The sequence below is a fragment of the Suillus subaureus genome (genome assembly GCF_016647635.1).
Source record: "Suillus subaureus strain MN1 chromosome Unknown BJ212scaffold_2, whole genome shotgun sequence".
Taxonomy (NCBI): domain Eukaryota; kingdom Fungi; phylum Basidiomycota; class Agaricomycetes; order Boletales; family Suillaceae; genus Suillus; species Suillus subaureus.
This window is the reverse complement of record NW_024538558.1, coordinates 217,154-235,927: the sequence shown is the minus strand read 5'-3', so window position 1 is coordinate 235,927 and position 18,774 is coordinate 217,154. Positions and strand designations below refer to the sequence as shown.

The following is an 18,774-nucleotide window of genomic DNA, read 5'->3' as shown; positions in this document are numbered from 1 at the left end:
AACCTGATCACATGTAACCACACATGTCAATGAAAATGACTTGAATGCACCATAAGTGGACGACTAAGACACCCGAATATGTCAAGATGACTGCATGAAGATAACAGCACAGACCTGCACATAAAACAGCACCCCTCCACCACCTTTTTTTCAACACATACTAACCTTCTCATCATAAAACCCCCTTATGAAAAACATCACTCACCAGCTAACTGTAATAAACCATAGGAAATCACCAAAACCAAGATGATCTCGGCCACAATGCCCCTACTGAACCACCCTGGAATACTACAAGGAGAAAACTGCGCAGAATGAAGAGGACTATAAAAACCCAACCCCCAGCACAACATTCCCTGTCCGAACAATAATGAAAGATAAAGAACCCACTTCTGTCAAGGCCATCACACAGGCCACTCACCCATACCCCACCACCCCCCGCCCAATGTCTCAATCTTCCAAGTCTGGACCAAAATATTTCCTGCCAGACATCCTACAAGAAGATGATCTGGAGAGTGTGATGGATCTGATCCCATACCAGCCTGATCCACCATCCCATACCTCCCCTCCCAGTCCACAATCCCCCCCTGATACACCAACCCCTGGAGATCACATAAACTGTGTCCACCCCCTCAGACCTGACCTCCTGGTATACAAGGAATTCAATGTTAAGGTACACACTCCTAGCGCCAACAACACCCATGAAACCAGTCTCACCAGCTCTATCCATGCCCCCAGTAATGTATCGGGAGACCAGTTGATGAACGACCTCCTAAGCCCTACCACCACACACACTCCTACACCAGAAGAACAAGCTATCCTAGCACACCTGGTGCTCGCAGATATGAACTGGTCTGTATTAAGTCACAACAGCATGAGCCAAAGCACAGCCCTCCCACAATTCACCCCTGCCCCAACCGGTGGATTTCCAATCGTGCACATGCTTCACTCAGCACAAATTTTCGACCACTTGGACAACAGGGTCCTGCTCACCTGGTTCCAGGTTGAGCACCCTAAGTTCATGGTTCGAGTTTTCAATCATTCAGGAAAGGACGTGGCTGAATGGGCCGCCATAATGGCAGAACATATACGCACCACCATCACTATCATAGCAGAGTCCATCCATCATACCACCCCCCCATCTGCGTTTCCCTGCCGCAACCCCAAGGCGGAAAAGGAGCAAAAGGCCTACCAATCAGTTTCTTAATTCACAAAGTAACCAACGAGATGAAGGACCTAATCCTGCATCAATGCATATGGTCCACAACTGATCTCACTTTCGAAGCCCTTCCCTTTAACTGCGCACATCCCCCTGAACTTCTCTTCGGTCTAACAGGTTTCACAATGCTAGATGTAGCCACAATTCTCCAAGCTGTCACAGAAATGTGGACTCAAGAAAAGCACCACAACTGCATTGACAAACTCTTCTCAAGCTGTGGCTTACCTGACGACAAGATGATATATAAGGCAACCCATGACTTCATCTCATCATGCTGCGTTGAACTCTTAGATTTCAAGATAACAGGAGGTCTCTCAGTATCCCACTTCAATATCCTCACATCCAGTCCCACCAACAATGCACAGACCTGGACTGACCTCAGACTCTACCTAAGCTCACTCACTTACTCAACCAGTCTTGACAGTTGCAGAAACCCAATGGCTCTTTTCGCTTGCCAAATCTGCCACTCCCTTGCCCACCCATGTGGTTTATGTCCATTCCCACTTACCCCCCACTGGAACAGCCCAAAAGTGGGCAATAGAACCAGCAACAACGCATCTCGCCCAAATGGGAGAACTAGGGAGAACAGGCCCAACTGGAACACCTGACCTGACATGACCTAATTCATGAAGTACATACTCAATGAGAATAGCACATACTTAACTAAGAACCACCCTCACTTACCTACCTCCAATCCCCCCTCAGTTTTATGACTCAGATACACCCTCATATACCTACATATCCATCTCACCTTAGTCTGCATACAGCAATCACAGTCCTTTCTACCAGAAACATACAGAAAACGTAACATAACAAAACAATGCAACACTCCCACCTTAAGCCCAACCCTTAAGATCACGTGAGCAGTTGATAAAACATGTCCAATTACAATGAGACATGAATTGGAAAACAAAACCTTGGCCCAAATATACTGACTGTTTGTAAAAACAGGACAGGAAAGCTGTGGTTGTCTCACCAAAGCATGGTGCAAACCAGAACACGGAAACCTATTTAGGTTAGAATGAGCTGTGCCAAGAGGCTTAAGTTTACTCTAGTAGATGCCCTCAGTGTCACAGGAACTGGAATGCATCAAAAAAGCTAACATAATTCACTGATATCAGGCCAGGATATGCCCTTTCTAAGTCTACACAATGATCATAAAGTAGTCTTAGTAATATGATCACCAACAATCAACAATCAACCCCCCCCCACTTTTGGTTTCTCTGTCAGTCATGGTGCTTGCTTCCCAGACTGTGGAGGGGGACCACCTCATACCACTGGGAGGTCCCCCAATGACCAGTCTGGGTCTTCTGGAAGTGGATTTGCCTACCATAGGTGACCCCAACATCAACCTCAAAGCCCCATCAGGCACACACAAAATGAGAACATCCCTACACCCCCCACACCCCCACATAACACCAACAATGCAAACATAAACCAAAGGCACAATAACCCACATCACAACAAACAACAAGACATGGGACAAGAAAACCTGACACTAAATGAAAAGAAAACACAAGCAAATATCAAGATAGCAACATTAAATATGAAAGGACATACCTCTGTCAACCTTGCACAAAACTCTACATCAAAATGGACAGCAGTAAACCAAACCATGCATGATCAGAAGATAGGTATATTATGTATGCAAGAAACTCACTTAACGAATGAGCATGAAACACAAATAGAAGCCTTATTCTCCCGCCATCTAAGAGTGTTAAATACGAGTGACCCACTGCAACCTGGCAGTTCTGCAGGAATTGCCTTTGTTCTAAATAGAGAAATAACAAATGCATCAAGCACAACAATGGAAGTACTAATACCTGGGAGAGCAGCCATCCTGAGTATAAATTGGCATAACAACAAAACAATAAGAATCCTAAATGTGTACACACCAAACAACGCAACTGAACACCACAACTTCTGGAATAAAATAAAAACAGAATGGTCACAACATAACCCTGGTGCCATAGATTTCATGCTAGGCAACTTTAACATCACCAAAAACCCAATTGACCGAGCCCCTGCAAGATTAGATAATGAAAACGCAATAAATGCGCTGAGAGAGTTATGAACCACAATAAATGTACACGACGCATGGCAAAATGAACACCTGCACAATCGAGCATTTACTTTTAGCAGCAATCACCACACACTGTCATGGCTAGACAGGATCTACATATCAGAGAGACACAATGAGAGTATGATTAACTGGAATATGAATATAAGCCAAATATCTTCTGATCACTACATGGTGTCAGTATGTTTCACCCCCCCAGGCCTTCCCCACATAGGCAAAGGAAGATGGACTTGGCCTATTGGTGTGATGATGGATAAGGACCTGATCAAACAAATCATCAATATAGGACAGGAAAGCCAACAAGAAATCGATGCACAAAGTCACAGATCAAATGAAGTAAACCCACAAAATGTGTGGAAAACCTTCAAAACTAAAATAACAGCCGCAGCCAGAGAAACAACAAAGAAGCACCTAGCGAGAATAAATCAGCAAATCAAAGCACTAATGAAAGACCTATGTAAAACCTCAAACACGGAAGACATAGATACCTCCGAAAACACTAGAATAAATAGAATACTAATAGAGCAAGAGATCGATCACTTACAAAAAAAACAAAACAAGAGAGCACAGCTTAAAGCGAGAGCGAAATGGGCAATGCACAGGGAATCGATAAGCAAATATTGGTCAAGGATAAACAAACAAAAGGCACCACAGGACATAATCCACCAACTCAAAATACCAGGATCAAATAGATTCACCACAAAGTCCGAAGAAATGGCAGAAATAGCAAGGACATACCACAATGACATCCAACTAATCGATGTACCCACGCTCAATACCAACAACCAACAACAAATAAGAGAAACGGCCCTCAAAGAAATACCAGACCACCAAAAACTCAGCACACTGATGAATCAAATGAACAAACTATTGAAGGAAGAACATATTATATACACACTTATGTCATCATGCTCTGGAAGCGCAACTGGAATCAACGGGATCCCATATGAACTGTGGAAACATCTCCATGATGTGTATAAAGAAGTGTGCAGGAATGAAGAACCTGGATTTAATGTTATAAAGACCCTTACCATAGTCATAAATGATATACAATTACATGGAGTCCATACAGACTCTGATTTCACTTTAGGTTGGATGTGCCCTTTATACAAGAAAAATGACCAAACTTTAATTGAAAATTATCGCCCAATAACCCTACTCAACACTGACTACAAAATATTAACCAAGGCACTAGCCATACAACTAACAAAACACATTAGAACAATGATACACCCCAATCAAAGCAGCTTTGTCCAAGGAAGATCTATTTTCAACCCAATCTGCTTGACCCAGGTAATGACTGCTTATGCTGATCTAATGGAAGAAAATGGAGTAATTGTAGCCCTTGATCAAGAGAAAGCTTACAACAAAATCCACCACAACTACCTCCTCGAAACACTAAAAACCTTTGGACTCCCACCACTGTTCATTGAAACCATTAAAAGCCTATATGAGTCAGCATATACAAAAGTAGCCATAAATGGCTTCTTAAGCTCACCATTTAAAGTCACACATGGGGTAAGACAAGGAGACCCCCTATCATGCCTGCTCTTCAATATAGCCATTGAGCCTCTAGCATGTGCACTCCATAACTCCCTGAAAATAAAAGGATATAAAATCCCTGGTGTAACTGAAAGAATAATAGTCAATATGTATGCAGATGACACAACAGTATACCTCACCCATAACGACAGCTACTCTGACTTAGAAGACATCTTACAAAACTGGTGTAGCACATCAGGCGCAAAATTTAACCTCAGAAAGACTGAAATCCTACCAATAGGAACCACCGAACATCGACAACATGTGATCCAAACAAGAAAACTCAATGAAAGAGATAATCCATGGCAGGACCAGATATGCATAGCCCAAGACAGAAACCCAATATGTTCACTTGGCACTTGGATAGGAAACAATGTTGAGCACACAACATCATGGGAGCTGATCCTAGGAAAGATAGAAAAGAACTTCAAAAGATGGGAACTCAGTCATCCATCACTTACAGGGAAAAAACTTATTGTCCAAATGGTGGCAGGTGGCATGACGCAATTCCTTGTGAAGGCACAAGGAATGCCCAAATCTATAGAAAATGCGATCACAAAACAAATTAGAGACTTCATCTGGAATGAGAAGCGAACACCACCAATCAGCAACAAGCGCTTAGAAAGACCAATTGCCAAAGGAGGCCTAGACCTTCTCAATATTAAGAAAAGAAACAAAGCCATCAATATTACATGGCTGAAGTCATACATGGACTTATCAACTCACCAGCCAACATGGACCTTCATAGTTGACACCATGATAAACAGCATGAAACCAGATGACACCACTAACACCACAGACCCAAGAGCATTCCTCACATCTTGGTCCCCCCTGACACAAGGAAAGCAAGTGAACAAACTGCCACTGATAATCACAACAATGTTAAAAACAGCCAAAAAAACACTGCACCAGTTTCACACCTCTGAAAATATCAAACAACCTTAAAGAGCAACTACCAGCCTGGGAACACATCAGCGCTCCACCTAAAACATACCACAAAATTAAAAACCTTGTTTAAAACAAATACATAATGTAAAATTAGTGAAAGATCTAAAGAATATATCAAGGAGACTGACTAACCAAGCTATACACAAACAACAAGACTCCTGCTTATGCGAAGACTGCATAGATGACCATATCAAAGGCTGCAAAAATCCACATAGATGTGCAATGACTGGAGATAAGATCCTCCGTGACCTCCTACACAAGTATAACCCATACTCATCACCAACGAAAGACAACCTGACATTGACACACCAGAGGTTAGAAAAAAATGCAAACACAAGAAAACAACCATGACAAGAATGCACCTTCAACCCATCCACTATGATGAAAAATAACCTATCAGAAGGTTTCTGCATCTTCATAAACCCAACCAGACCCATCCATATACCAGCCTACCACCTTCACATACCTCAAAACCAACAACCCCCCCAAAACAACCCACTCACCATTTTCACTGATGGCTCCTGCATGAATAATGGAAAACAGAACACAAGATGCGGTGGAGGTATCTGGATAACAGACAATCACCTACTTAACTGTGCAATAAGCATGCCCAGCACTCACCACTCAAACCAAATCGGAGAGCTTGTTGCTGTCCTCATAGCCCTCCAATCCATAAACCCACAGACACCTATTAAATTCATAACCGACTCTAAATATGTAATCAATGGCCTAACCACTCACCTAACCAGCTGGGAAGACTCTGGGTGGATAGGCATATCCAATGCCCCCTTGTTCAAGGCGATAGCCTACCATCTACGAAGACGACCAACCCCCACAACTTTCAAATGGGTAAAAGGCCATAGTGGTGTCGAAGGCAATGAAAAGGCTGACCAACTAGCGCAAATAGGAGCAACAAAAGTGGACATCGATACCATAGACCTATATGTACCAAGAAATTTTGACATACAAGGCGCCAAACTGTCACAGATCACACAATGATTAGTGTACCGAAAACTTATGGTGGACACACACCTAGATTATAACAGGCAAACCCTTGGCCTACTAAGTATGACAAGAGTCACCATAGAAACCATAACAAACACACTCGAAACAGATGAAACAATATGGAAAAGCTGCAGACATAAGGACATCACAAAAAAGATACAAATGTTCATCTATAAAACATTAAACAACACATATAAAATAGGAGAGTTCTGGCTACAAATACCTACCTTTGAACAAAGGGCTAGATGCAGCACCTGTGAAGAACCCTCAGAGTCAATGGAACATATCCTCATTCACTGCAACAACCTAGAACAAAAGAAAATATGGAGCCTGACAAGAAAAATATGGCCCAGGAAATATGGACCTTGGCCAGAACCATCAATAGGCCTAATCTTAGGATGTGGTGCGCTATCCCTCCCACAACAACCCCAAAATCAAGATGACGAAAACCAAAACTCCACCAAAAAATCAAAAGGGATATCCCGCCTCCTTAGAATCCTGCTATCAGAGTCAGCCTATCTCATTTGGACGATAAGGTGCAAAAGAGCCATCACAGGACAAACACACACCACAGGAAACATCACTAGAAGATGGATCAACACTATAAACTGATGCTTACAATTAGATCGCGCAATTGCAGCTTGAACAAAAAGATCATCTAAGGCCATCATAATAGTTGCCCAAACTTGGGCTGACATAATCGAGATAAATACAAACAACACAACAGACCAAAATAATGACAAATGGGTGGCAACCCTAGAGGTTTTAGTGGGTATTAAACTACCCAGGCCCTCGCAGACCGAGGACACCAGGTAGTATACAGAGCCCCACACTACTCCACGACACGGAGTGTGCATAAGTAGCATTTTCCCTCGGATGGCGCCGGCGCGCCACTATAAGCGTTTTACGTAAGGGCTAGACAGTGTCAGTTGCTTCGTAATAGACTCGCTTTTCCAAAAAAAAAAAAAGGTTCGTACTGCTTCCGACGCTTGCGCAAAGACCTAATTCTAGTTCTCCGCTCGTGCCTCGTTACGTAATAGAGTAACAAACTCCCCTGATTTCCCGATAAGGAAATCATTTAACATTACCCACGAAGCCACACAGAATTTGATTTGCGATAATCTATGCACGCACCATGGCCTCAAATTCAAGATCATTCGTGTTAGCTTCCCGAGCATCCAAACTCGCACAGATCCAAACGAACATAGTCAGAGATGGCCTCGAGGCTGCATTTCCGGCCCTTTCATTTGGCACGTCATTTATGTCGACCGAGGGCGACAAGAACCAATCCCAAGCCTTATATCTACTCGGAGGGAAGGCGCTATGGACAAAAGAACTCGAGGTTGTGTTGAAAGAGAATGTGGTTGATATGCTGGTGCATAGTTTGAAGGATGTGCCCACGACCCTACCGCACGGCTGCGAACTTGGAGCGATATTGGAGAGAGAGAACCCTGTTGATAGTCTTGTGGTGAAGCAGGGCTTGCCTTACAAGACTTTGGAAGATCTGCCGGAAGGGAGTGTCGTGGGTACGAGCAGTGTTCGGAGAGTTGCGCAGTTGCGGAGGTCTTTCCCTGGCTTGGTGTTCCTAGACGTCGTACGTTTTCGTAGCCCATAAACACGCCGCATGTGCTAACATGTTTGCAGCGAGGAAATTTGTAAGGCCATATCTTTATTTTCAAGCTAAGCTTATTATCAACCCCAGAAACACCCGTCTTGCGAAGCTCGATGCCCCCGATGGTCCTTATACGGCGCTCATACTGGCTAAAGCCGGTCTCGTACGGCTAGGGATGGGAGATCGTGTCACGACGGATCTCACTGCACCAATCCTATTCCACGCTGTCTCTCAAGGCGCTTTAGGAGTCGAGATCCGCGCAGACGATCAGGAAGCACGGGAATTGTGCAAAATGCTAACCCACCAGGAAACACAGTGGAAGTGCCTCGCAGAGAGGGCATTACTGAGAGAACTGGAAGGTGGATGTAGCGTTCCTGTTGGCGTCTCTACGTCGCTATCGCAGATTGATAAAAGCGCTGGGGAATTGACGCGCGCAACCCTCACGATAACGGGTTGCGTCACATCACTTGATGGTTCTTTGCACGTCCAAGATACCCTTTCGCAGGAAGTTGAGAGCATACAGGGTGCGGAGGAGCTGGGTAGAAATCTTGCGATAAAATTGATGTCGAACGGTGCCAAGGCAATATTGGACGACATCACCCAAGATAGACGGAAGAAGGCTAGTGAAGCAGAGACAGCAGAATAGACAGGGAGTTGTGGCATGTTGGCAAATGCGAACTTGGGAAACGAGGAAATAATCGTATGCGGAAAGGGTAGGGCTACTAGTAGGCCTTGTATATGGACACAAAGTGTACTAGTAGTACGGAGATGTAATCAAAATGTACCAGTTAAAGTGCACAAAGCACGAAATTGCACACCCAAACCAGAGTACAGACTCTTAGGCTATAGAGATCTCATTCCCTGGTCGGTTTTATGTATGATTACATGCTTCTATCATTGGATCTGCCATACATCCAAAAAATGCCAGATCCCCCTTCTCGCTCTTCTACCTGTTCTCCTCCCCTCCCATAGTGATGTATGGCGTGCCCCAGAACACACAGAGAAGGCCCAGCGATCCTAACAGCCAGTTAGATCAAGAAACTCAAAGGCGGCAGTAGCGACACGAACCGTTTACAGCGAATCACTCTCGCTCGCACCCCAACCTAATCAAAGGGGTACCAACAACTGATTAGCAGCCTTTTGCAACACGAACCATCCTTGACACCACTGACATCGCGTGATCACATCTTGTACAGGAAATTGACGGGTTGTCGTGGATGCAGTTGAGGGTAGCAGAGTACACATGGAGAGCTGGGAGTGATTGTAAGACCTATTAGATATTTTTGAAAACATCAGACGTTTGACTCACCAAATTATAGAGCAGCTTCCGCGGTGTCAGGGAGGGAGCTTGGGATGAAGTTGAGTGTGCATCTGACGGACGCGGTTTCGAGCGAGGAAAGACTCGGGCTAGTCGTGATGACAGTCTGAATAGAATCTGTTCAGGACTGACATCAAATATCCCAAACACGACTTGCAGTCGTGTTTGTGTCCACTTAGCAAGTACGTTTTACTTTGGGACCGCCAAGTAATTCTGCTCCAGTCAATGTCCAACTAAGAAGTTATTTCCGCAGTGATTGCAATTGAGATGATGTATATTTTATGTAGTGTACAAAATGTACTTGTCGACAATCCGAAGTGTCTCTTGCAGTTCAAGTACGCAAGATCATGAGGACGATGAACCAGCAATCCTGAAGAGCAAGAAGAATCATCTACCTTCCTGCGAGCGCCTGCAAATCCCTGGACAATTTCGAGCAGCAGGTGACTCTAAAGCTGGAAGGAGTCAAAGACATTAAAGAGCAAAAAAAATCGCAGAGCATTCTTATGGGAGGCGTTTCTTTGTGTTTGTTTACATCGTTCCCGATCTGGACCGGTGACCGTTTAATTCTCAGTTAACCGGTAAAGGACACATATCCTAGGCTTGGATTCGAACTGGCATGACCTCAATCTCGTCTCGTCGTTTGCGCAAAGAACTCAGTGAAATACAAACAGAAGGATGTCCCACAGGTACGTCCTCTCACGTATTATACGTGCAGCTAACCGACCCCGCCGTTGACTACAGGCATCACACTACTCAGCGCTGACAACTTTGAGACGTGGTACTTCTCCATAGAAATTCTGGGGGAAAGTTTATACCAGGTCTGATAGGAGGTTCACTTTTGTGGCTTATGGGTCCTTACAAAAATATGGTCAGGGGGAGGTATTCAAGCTCATGTTTCGCTTTGACCCAAGCTACCCTATCTCGGCGCCTGCGGTCCAGTTCGTCGTCAACCAGGAATCAACGGCACCTGTGCATCCGGTGTGTATATATATAGTTGGAGCTTGCCATGATGACTGACCGTTGATCAGCATGTATACTCCAATGGACATGTGAGTTCGATACATGCCGAACTCGGCGCGCTGTGATACGTCTGATACGTCGTAGATCTGTGCTTCTATCCTTGGAACTGAATGGTCACCAGTTCTGAGTGTTTCTGCTGTGTGTGTAACCCTGCAGAGCATGCTTGCATCGTGTAAAGTGAGTTTCTCCTCGCTATCCGCGATACAGCCGCTCTAGAAACACGATTATCATATGTTACAGTCGAAGGAACGGTGAGCTTCCATCTCATCTAATGTCATTTTTCATTTATAATATGGACCCTGAAGGCCTGTAGATAACGACAGGTACGTTCGGTACGCACCCGATAATCCAAAGAAGGTATGTTTTGGCGCCCAGTCATTCAAGAACCTCTGAACTTTTTCGACATAGACTCGTTTCCACTACGATGGTAAGTGGCTGGTACACTGCATATGTTCGCCGGCTCACGGCATCTATCCTGCGTGTCTGCTTCATCACACCATCAGATGATACGTATGTTTTCATTCCCAGTCATTCATATCCGAATACTGATATTTTGCTTGATGATTAGGGTGTAGTAGTTGTGGTAGTGATTGTTGAATATATCTTGGGCCTAAAGGCAGATGTTGTACTACCAAGGGGATCATCGAGGCAACGCGAGGAGTCATATTCCAGTTCTTTGGGTCTATTCATGGGATTTTTGCTATGAAGTGATGGAGTTTAGACCCCACAGATGACGCTTGTAGACTCCATGATTGTATGCTTGATTTCCACGAGTCCTGCTAAGTCCTACCCGACTTTGATCCGCCTGCTTATCTACGGCGCGCGTGAACTGTAGAAGTCTGTTTCTACCCACGACGTGTAGGTTTATTGGTGAGAAAGACAGCTTGGTAACCTGTGCTGGACATATTTGGAGATAAGTGGATGCCCGCAGGCGGTTGCTCACCTCGATGGAAGTTTATACAGGCTTCACGAAGGGAAACCCCGGCACAATATTAACGTGTACCAGTGATATCAGGATGCTTGCCATTGGATCACAGGTATAAAGCAGCTCAGTGTCCGAAAAGTAAAATATATTATATGCGCTCCGTGAATTACCGGTCAATCACCCCCAGCTCATCAGTCGACGTTAGGAACATATGGCTCTACCAGCATCTTGCTGAACTCCTTCAACTTCTCCGGACCACGGACTTCTTCCGTCAGTAATGGTAGCTGAACAATGTGGAAGAACTCGTCGTAGAGCTCATGGGCCTCGGCAAGATACTTTTGTTGCATCTTTCTTCGTACTTGACAATGCTCGCAGTTGGATGCTAGATTGAAATTAGAATTGTATTACGTGGGGCAGTAGCGAGTACTTGCATGTCTTAGGGAAGAGCAGCTGGTTGACGACGATATTATGCGTGTCGATCTCGTAAGCCGTCAGTTCTTGAACGAGACGCTCCGTCTCGTACAAGGACAGGAACTCGGAAATGCAAACGCAAACGAAAGTGGTCTTTTCCTGAAAATAATATGAGTTGAGATAGTTCCGGTATGTTCAATGATGAGGCGTACAGGGTCTTTGAATTGCGTGTTGACTTCGTTAATCACAGCGCGCATAGACTCTAGCTTTGCAAACATATCCTCCTGAGAATCCTGCTGACCGCCCATCATACTCGACATTTGTCTGATCATGGGCCCAAATTGACCACTGAGCGTGCTGAGTTTGCCCAGAGCCTTCTCCAGTACAGTGGGAAACGAAAGGAAACGCAGGGTATGACCTGTCGGTGCGGTATCAAACACGATGACTGAATATTCCATCGACTTGACGTGTCTGTGAGGACATTGTCTCGTCAATCCACGGAAGTCGAAAGTTAGATGACGAACTTCATGATCTCAGCAAAACTCATTGCCTCGTCAACACCAGGAATAGCGAATGCAAGATCCTGCATCATCGAGCCCATCATACCGTTTGAGTCGGCTGGGGTTGCGAAGTGTCAGCGGGACAAGACTCGTAGTATTGTGAGATGTCAACGCGTACATTGCTCGACCATCTCCTGGATTGCACTTGTAGGATCGATTTCCATAGCGGACAGGTTATCGAATCCATTGACCTTTGTCGCGTCTTTCGAGAACTTCTGTCCGAAAGCATCCGACAGATTATGTGCTGGATCGGTGGACTAAAGCTGAGGGTGGACATCGGCCTCTGAGACCGTAGATGTAACCACGTACGATGAGTAGCACCGATTCTCGGCACTGAGCGAGTTGAATGGCTAGCGAACACGAGGTGGTTGTTTTCCCTGTACGTATGGATCAAGTTTTTAATAGTTTAGACTCAAGAGGCCACGTACCGACACCACCCTTACCACCTGCATCCCATCCGAGTCAACCCCAGAGTGAGCTGAGCAAGCAGCTGGATAGTAAAGCACATACCGCAGAATATCCATTTCAATGACTTTTGATCCAGAACATTCTGCAGAGTTGGTGGTAATAATTCTTCTGCCATTTGAGATGTTCGAAAGTCGTAAAGAAGGTGAAGCTTGTTGCGCGTCTTCAAAGTTCAAGTACTGTGAAACCGTGATCAAGCCGCGTTTGGACTAGCAGCCTCTTTCAGCTTCTACATCCTACTGCGACATTCTACACATCACTAGAATAAAATTGCAGAGTACGTGTCCAGCCCCCACTCTGGTCACTATGTCGGAAAACAAATTATCATTCAGAGGTTGGTTACTGCAGACTTATCGGTGTGAAACAGGCTCATATCCATTCCCAACAGCTTTACAACTAGCCAACGAACAACGGACTGCTTATGGTCTCCGGTATAATGATTTCACGCGATACAGGAAGCACTGCGCCAATAGGACGCATCGTCTCGGTCCACCCTCAAAATGACCCATGGCAAGGGGCGAGAATTCAAGAAACTGTCTCCCTTAAGCACAGATAGCGTCAAGGATGGACAGTGCGTACTACATTACATTTCACACATCAAGAATTAATGAATCTCGGATAGCTTAGAACTTCTACTCTTCGAGTCAGAACGTGCCTGGGCTTACTCTCAAGATCTCGTTACCCAATCTCTTCAGCCAGCTAATGAAGATCAAGCTGGAACCCTGCGTCATAGTGCTACAGGACGCTTCCGCCGTGCAGTACACTGGTCGACGCAACTTCTATCGCACTGTCAATCTTTATATGCATCTTCACGCCTTTCCGCAGAAGGGCTGATGCAAATTACCATCTACACTCTGATCCTCAATGGTCGCTTCCTGCGATACCGGGACAACTTTGAGGATGCGGTGATCCAGCTTAGCGTTGCAAGGCACCTTCTTGACGAACTCGCTGATCGTGCTGCGACAAGCAGGGATCAGGCTCTCGCAACGGTGTTTGCAGATGAAATCGGCCCCGAAATAAGGTATTGTGCGCATGAACTTGGAAGGGAGAGGGCATACGATGTGGATGCGATCGCTGCTGGGTTGTCGAAGAAGCATCGAGGGGAGATCGTCGAGGGGTGTGATGCTCTGATTCAAAAGTTTAGGCAGGAGGGAGAGGTGTCTGAGATAGGTGAAGGGAGGAAAAAGTTGGCGACTTTGATGTGGGAAGGCCAGCCAGTGCCAGTGCGCAATCCAGAGTTGGTGGATGTATTGCTGCGGGTGCAGGAGGCAGAGGCGAAGATTACGCAATCGCGTGAGCCTGCTCGGGCAGAGGTTGCTAGCGGTAAGGGGAGGAAAGGCAAGTCGGGCGGTCATGGGTCCAAGAAGGGCGTTGCCGCATATGATGCTATTCTCCTTGCTCTCAGCGATGCGGAAGAATTGGCCAGGAAACTGGTTGAAGCGCATCAGGTGTGCCGTCACCTTCGTCGATTTGTATTTATCGCTAATCAACTCGACAGAATTCTGGAAGTTCATCTACCTCTGCAGCCGGCACGCGTGATATCCACTTTGTTCATGCTTACATCGTCTACCAATTGCTCTCTCGCCGGATCCAGCGTGATCTCCTTCTAGTCTCCGCTCTCCTCACCTCGCATCGACCACAGGCTTCTGCAAAACCAAAGAAAGAGCATGTCGACGCCCGACTTTATCCTGCAGTGGTCAAGCTCCTGGACACTGTCATCCAAAGTCTTGCCCAGATGCGCAACTTGAGCATCGTGGACGAAAGTCCTGACCTAGCGTCTGCTGTCGAGGCCCGTCTTACATTCACCAAAGCCCGCAGGTAAAGATCAACTTCTTCTGCATTAACTCCATGCGCTGACAGTGTTTCAAGATGTTCTTATCTCGCGCAGTGCTATGTAGCCGTGAAAAAATACGCTGAAGCTCTCTCATTGATCCAACATGCAACCATCTATCTCCGTGAAACGCGTTCTACGTTGTCCATCTTCTCAGAAGACCCTATCTCTTCTGGATCACCCCCTTACTATCCACTCACGTCTTCCGATCTCGATGCTCTGGAATCCACCATCACTCAAGACAGCCTGACGATCAAAAACGAATGGTTCGCATACAACGGCGGCTCCGTCGACGCAGACAACAAGACATACAAGAAACCGTTGTTTTTCGATGTCGCGTTAAACTATGTGCAGCTGGATATGGATAGATTGCAGGAGAGAGCTGGGAAGGTATCTGCACCGGCGCTTGTTCCCGTGCAAGCTGTGCCTGCGAAATCACGTTTGGAGGAGGTGGCGAGACCGAAAACACCAGAACCACAGGCGCCTGCGAAGGGTGGACTTAGTAGTTTGCTCGAGGGGTGGTGGGGACGGAAGTGAGGTACGACAAATTAAAATTTTATCAAGGCATTAAGCAAATAGTCAAGTACAGTAAAACATACACAGACCAAATGGGTAGTGGTCTAACAGCTATATCAGAAAGAAGCTTCACAATCACTGGGTGATGAACTAAGATACAAAGGGCTTATCAGGTGACGTTCATCAACAGCTAGAGTCAACTTACTGCTTCAGATGCAGACTCAGAAAATTCAGAATGACCCCCCAGTTTCTTTGCCTCGGGCTCACTGATGAGACTGAGGTTGCGCCCAAGCTTTTGTACCTCCTGCCAGAACTCAGAGTTTCCGGCCTCCTTGAGACACGATTCCTTCAAGTCCTTAAGGAAACTGGTAACAATGAGCATTTGAGCGCCTAGGCGATTCGAATACTTACGCATTCCAAGCATCAATCTCATCCTCTTTCAAAGACGTATCCCGCATAGCGATCATACACTCAATCATTTCCTTATGCCGCCTCGATGCGAACGGCCTCAACACCACCTCTTTAATGATGACGCCCATATCTTCCACAGCCTTCGTCACCACGTCTCCTTGTGCAAGGTTTGTCTTGAAATCGCGCAGAGGGTACGTCGAGCCAATAATACGACCCGGTGCACGACCAGGGTCTACATCAGGCGACATCGAGCGTTCTGGGGTAGGCAGCGCATTGAAGGGCCGCTTGTTGAGCAAGAGTGGCTCCTGGTCTGATTCTTCTTCCGTCTCAGAATCTGAAGCGGCGGATTTCTTGGCTGGACGTGCGAGTTTCGAAGAGACGGGTACTTGGGACGCGGCGGGTTCTTTGCCTTTGCGCGACGCAACTGGTTTTTTGTCGAGGAGGAGCATGTCATCGTCTTCGTCCATGGCGCGGACGTGGCCATCTTTGCGGACTTTTGTAGCTTTCTTGGGTACTGAATGAATGAAATAAGTATGAGGATTGAGTGAATTATGAAATGGAAGGTAATTAAGCGCGTACCTTCTTTAACTTTGAACACTGCTTTGCACTCTGCGATTGCGTCTTTGCTAGCTTTGAGGGCCCACTGGGGAGGGTTGACGTATTTGAGGAGTTCGGGATGGGGTGGGGGAAGGGGGTTGCTGGTAATGTCATTCACGACTGCGCTGTGGAAGAGCGCCTGCTTCGTGCGATGGATAGCGGGGTTGTACGATTGTTGGGTGTCGTACCATGGAACTGGCTTCCTGTTTAATAACTGGCTCAGCACAACAAAGCAAGCTTCTGGTGAATTGAAAACGCACCCTTCATCGTCTTTCTCCCCTGAATCCATGATGTCCATGGAGTCAATAAATTTACCCATGGCTTCGAGTTGATCTTCTGTGGGGAGGTAAGGGTGCCTTGTGATTGATTCGCCGTTTTTTGAGACAAGGTTCTCGAGGGAGGCGAAGGTGTATTTCCGGACGTCGTCTGCGAAGGGCATCTATCATACCCCAATTTACTTCAGGTTGAGGGTAGGGAACGACAGAGTGAGACGTACTTGCACCCACAGCAGAAAATCGATTTTTGGATCAACGTGTGCCTCTAAAACACCCATCTTTGGGTCCATACCGTCCTTAGAGACCCAGCGCGCAATAGCAAGGACGCCTTTCTCATACATGGCTTGTACGATAGACGAGAGCGCGACCTGCTGCTGTGGTGCACCGGGGTCTGCCCATATGTATTGGACTTCACCCATCGCTAGCTCTCGGCGGAACTGTGTCTGCATGAGCTACGCACATGGGAATAAAGAGGTAGGCGTACGTTCTTTGCATGGAAAAATCCGCAAATGTCGATGCCTTTTCTTGTGTTCAAGCGCCGGAACTGCCCATCAGGGCACGGAGCGTACGTGGAGCCGTATTTGAAGCCCCTGATCAGCTGTTCCTTCTCCACCTTTTCGAGGTTCTTGTCCTTGTCTTCCTCATCATCACTGCCCGTATCCATCTTGTCCTGTTCTTCTCCATCCTGGGTCGAGCGATCGATGTAGTACTCGCTACGCATCTTCAGCTGCGCAAACACCGTCATTTCTTCCTCTTCATCGACTTGCATTTGTTCTTCAGTTTTTTCGCGTCGGCCGAATTTCTTCCAGCTCTTGGGGCGTGCGAGGGCTGTGCATTTGCTGGCTTTGACGAGGATTTCAACGGCCTCTTCAGGTCGCACGTCGACATCGCCGAGGCGGAGAACGGTGCCCATAAGGGCGGATTTGGTTTGTTTCATGTCTGGTCTGGTGATTTCTTGGAGAGCAAAAACACAAGTTCCGACCAGGCCGTCATCAAGGGCTGAGGTGAGCTTGTGGTAAAATGCTTCATTTTCGACCTGATAAGAAAGGAAATTAGATCTGAAAAGATGGATGTGAGGGAATGTACCTTGATGGTAGACTTGTCCTCCTCGTGGAAAGGGAATTCGTCGTCATCAAAGTCAACACCGCTGATGAAGTACAAATCAGGACACGAACAAAGAATTGAACGAGTAACTTACATGACAGTGAGAGATATAGCAACGGAATTCATTTTTTTAACAGTCGCCTCCCAGTCCTCGATTTCCATGGGACTCTGGCCATCTGTCACGATGACGATTTTACGCGTCCATGTGCGCTTCTTGTTGAGGTAGATGTCTTGTGTTTCGATGCCGACGATGAGGGCGTCGATAGCTGCAGAGAATGAGATGTCAGAGCTCTAAGGAATTAGTGAGTACACACGATCTCCTGAGTTCTCTGAAGGCTGGAGGGCGTCGAGCTTAGCGAGGGTGGTTGAATTGGGATGTGCGATGGGAATGTATTCTGATACGTGTTGATATCCGCCGTTCTTTTCATGAATTATGTTGTTCGTTTCTGAACTATAGTCAGAAAATCGTGATGCGTATACGAAATGGTGATGCACCTTCGGAGCCAAACAGGATGACTCCGCATCGGTCCGTCTTGCGGCCATTGAAAATCTGCACTGCCATGAGTTGATAAGAGCAAGTCTCTGTTTAGTCGACGTACCATTTCTTGGATCTTGAGCTTTACGAATTGCAATGCCCATTCGAGGTTGGTCATCTCTGTGGTGCGCTGCTCCCCGTTGGGCGTAGGGGGTAATTTTACGGATCTTGTTGCACCCATCGACGGAGAGACGTCGATGAGGAACATTGTTACGGTGTACTGTAGAACATGTTAGAAACAAGATTACAACGAAAGAAGAAGCATACTCCTGCACGTTCAGCTGGCATGGTGGTGGTAAAGAGCAACACGTCGGTCAATGAGAAACGCGTCAATTAGGGATTGGGCACGTGACCGTCGTGACTTGCTGACAACGGGCTGCGCAAAAACTATTTCCCACGACGT

The 18,774-nt window shown here is 46.3% G+C and overlaps 7 protein-coding genes across 7 annotated transcripts; 5 read left to right on the top strand and 2 right to left on the bottom strand.

The window, feature by feature from the left end:
* Positions 1–367: 367 nt before the first annotated feature.
* Positions 368–1,204, top strand: BJ212DRAFT_1474862 (uncharacterized protein; the record flags this gene model as incomplete). Its single annotated transcript, XM_041339159.1, has 1 exon — positions 368–1,204. The coding sequence occupies one exon, from the start codon at positions 368–370 to the stop codon at positions 1,202–1,204; it is 837 nt and encodes a 278-aa protein (XP_041198724.1).
* Positions 1,205–6,953: 5,749 nt separating this feature from the next.
* BJ212DRAFT_1259616 (uncharacterized protein) lies at positions 6,954–7,403 on the top strand (the record flags this gene model as incomplete). The annotated part of the gene is made up of 1 exon (XM_041330042.1): positions 6,954–7,403. One exon carries the CDS (start codon positions 6,954–6,956, stop codon positions 7,401–7,403), a length of 450 nt encoding a protein of 149 aa, XP_041198723.1.
* Positions 7,404–7,926: 523 nt separating this feature from the next.
* On the top strand, positions 7,927–9,049 carry BJ212DRAFT_1259417 (porphobilinogen deaminase, dipyromethane cofactor binding domain-containing protein; the record flags this gene model as incomplete). Its single annotated transcript, XM_041330021.1, has 3 exons — positions 7,927–8,385; positions 8,436–8,446; positions 8,494–9,049. 3 exons carry the CDS (start codon positions 7,927–7,929, stop codon positions 9,047–9,049), a joined length of 1,026 nt encoding a protein of 341 aa, XP_041198722.1.
* Positions 9,050–10,186: 1,137 nt separating this feature from the next.
* BJ212DRAFT_1314187 (UBC-like protein) lies at positions 10,187–11,685 on the top strand. The gene is made up of 10 exons (XM_041334115.1): positions 10,187–10,407; positions 10,463–10,539; positions 10,595–10,699; positions 10,750–10,770; positions 10,826–10,918; positions 10,982–10,992; positions 11,047–11,098; positions 11,150–11,168; positions 11,245–11,251; positions 11,310–11,685. The coding sequence occupies exons 1-10, from the start codon at positions 10,338–10,340 to the stop codon at positions 11,314–11,316; spliced, it is 462 nt and encodes a 153-aa protein (XP_041198721.1). The 5' UTR covers positions 10,187–10,337; the 3' UTR covers positions 11,317–11,685.
* A 172-nt stretch (positions 11,686–11,857) lies between these two features.
* Positions 11,858–13,220, bottom strand: BJ212DRAFT_1294899 (anion-transporting ATPase; the record flags this gene model as incomplete). The annotated part of the gene is made up of 8 exons (XM_041332264.1): positions 11,858–12,034; positions 12,075–12,236; positions 12,290–12,548; positions 12,602–12,695; positions 12,756–12,894; positions 12,947–13,014; positions 13,066–13,083; positions 13,148–13,220. The coding sequence occupies 8 exons, from the start codon at positions 13,218–13,220 to the stop codon at positions 11,858–11,860; spliced, it is 990 nt and encodes a 329-aa protein (XP_041198720.1).
* A 188-nt stretch (positions 13,221–13,408) lies between these two features.
* BJ212DRAFT_1443607 (uncharacterized protein) lies at positions 13,409–15,470 on the top strand (the record flags this gene model as incomplete). The annotated part of the gene is made up of 6 exons (XM_041337855.1): positions 13,409–13,436; positions 13,491–13,589; positions 13,625–13,673; positions 13,725–14,550; positions 14,601–14,920; positions 14,972–15,470. 6 exons carry the CDS (start codon positions 13,409–13,411, stop codon positions 15,468–15,470), a joined length of 1,821 nt encoding a protein of 606 aa, XP_041198719.1.
* Positions 15,471–15,645: 175 nt separating this feature from the next.
* On the bottom strand, positions 15,646–18,552 carry BJ212DRAFT_1259373 (SPOC like C-terminal domain-containing protein; the record flags this gene model as incomplete). Its single annotated transcript, XM_041330017.1, has 11 exons — positions 15,646–15,814; positions 15,861–16,374; positions 16,440–16,656; positions 16,714–16,896; positions 16,954–17,169; positions 17,217–17,768; positions 17,819–17,879; positions 17,931–18,102; positions 18,151–18,282; positions 18,332–18,386; positions 18,436–18,552. 11 exons carry the CDS (start codon positions 18,550–18,552, stop codon positions 15,646–15,648), a joined length of 2,388 nt encoding a protein of 795 aa, XP_041198718.1.
* Positions 18,553–18,774: the final 222 nt, after the last annotated feature.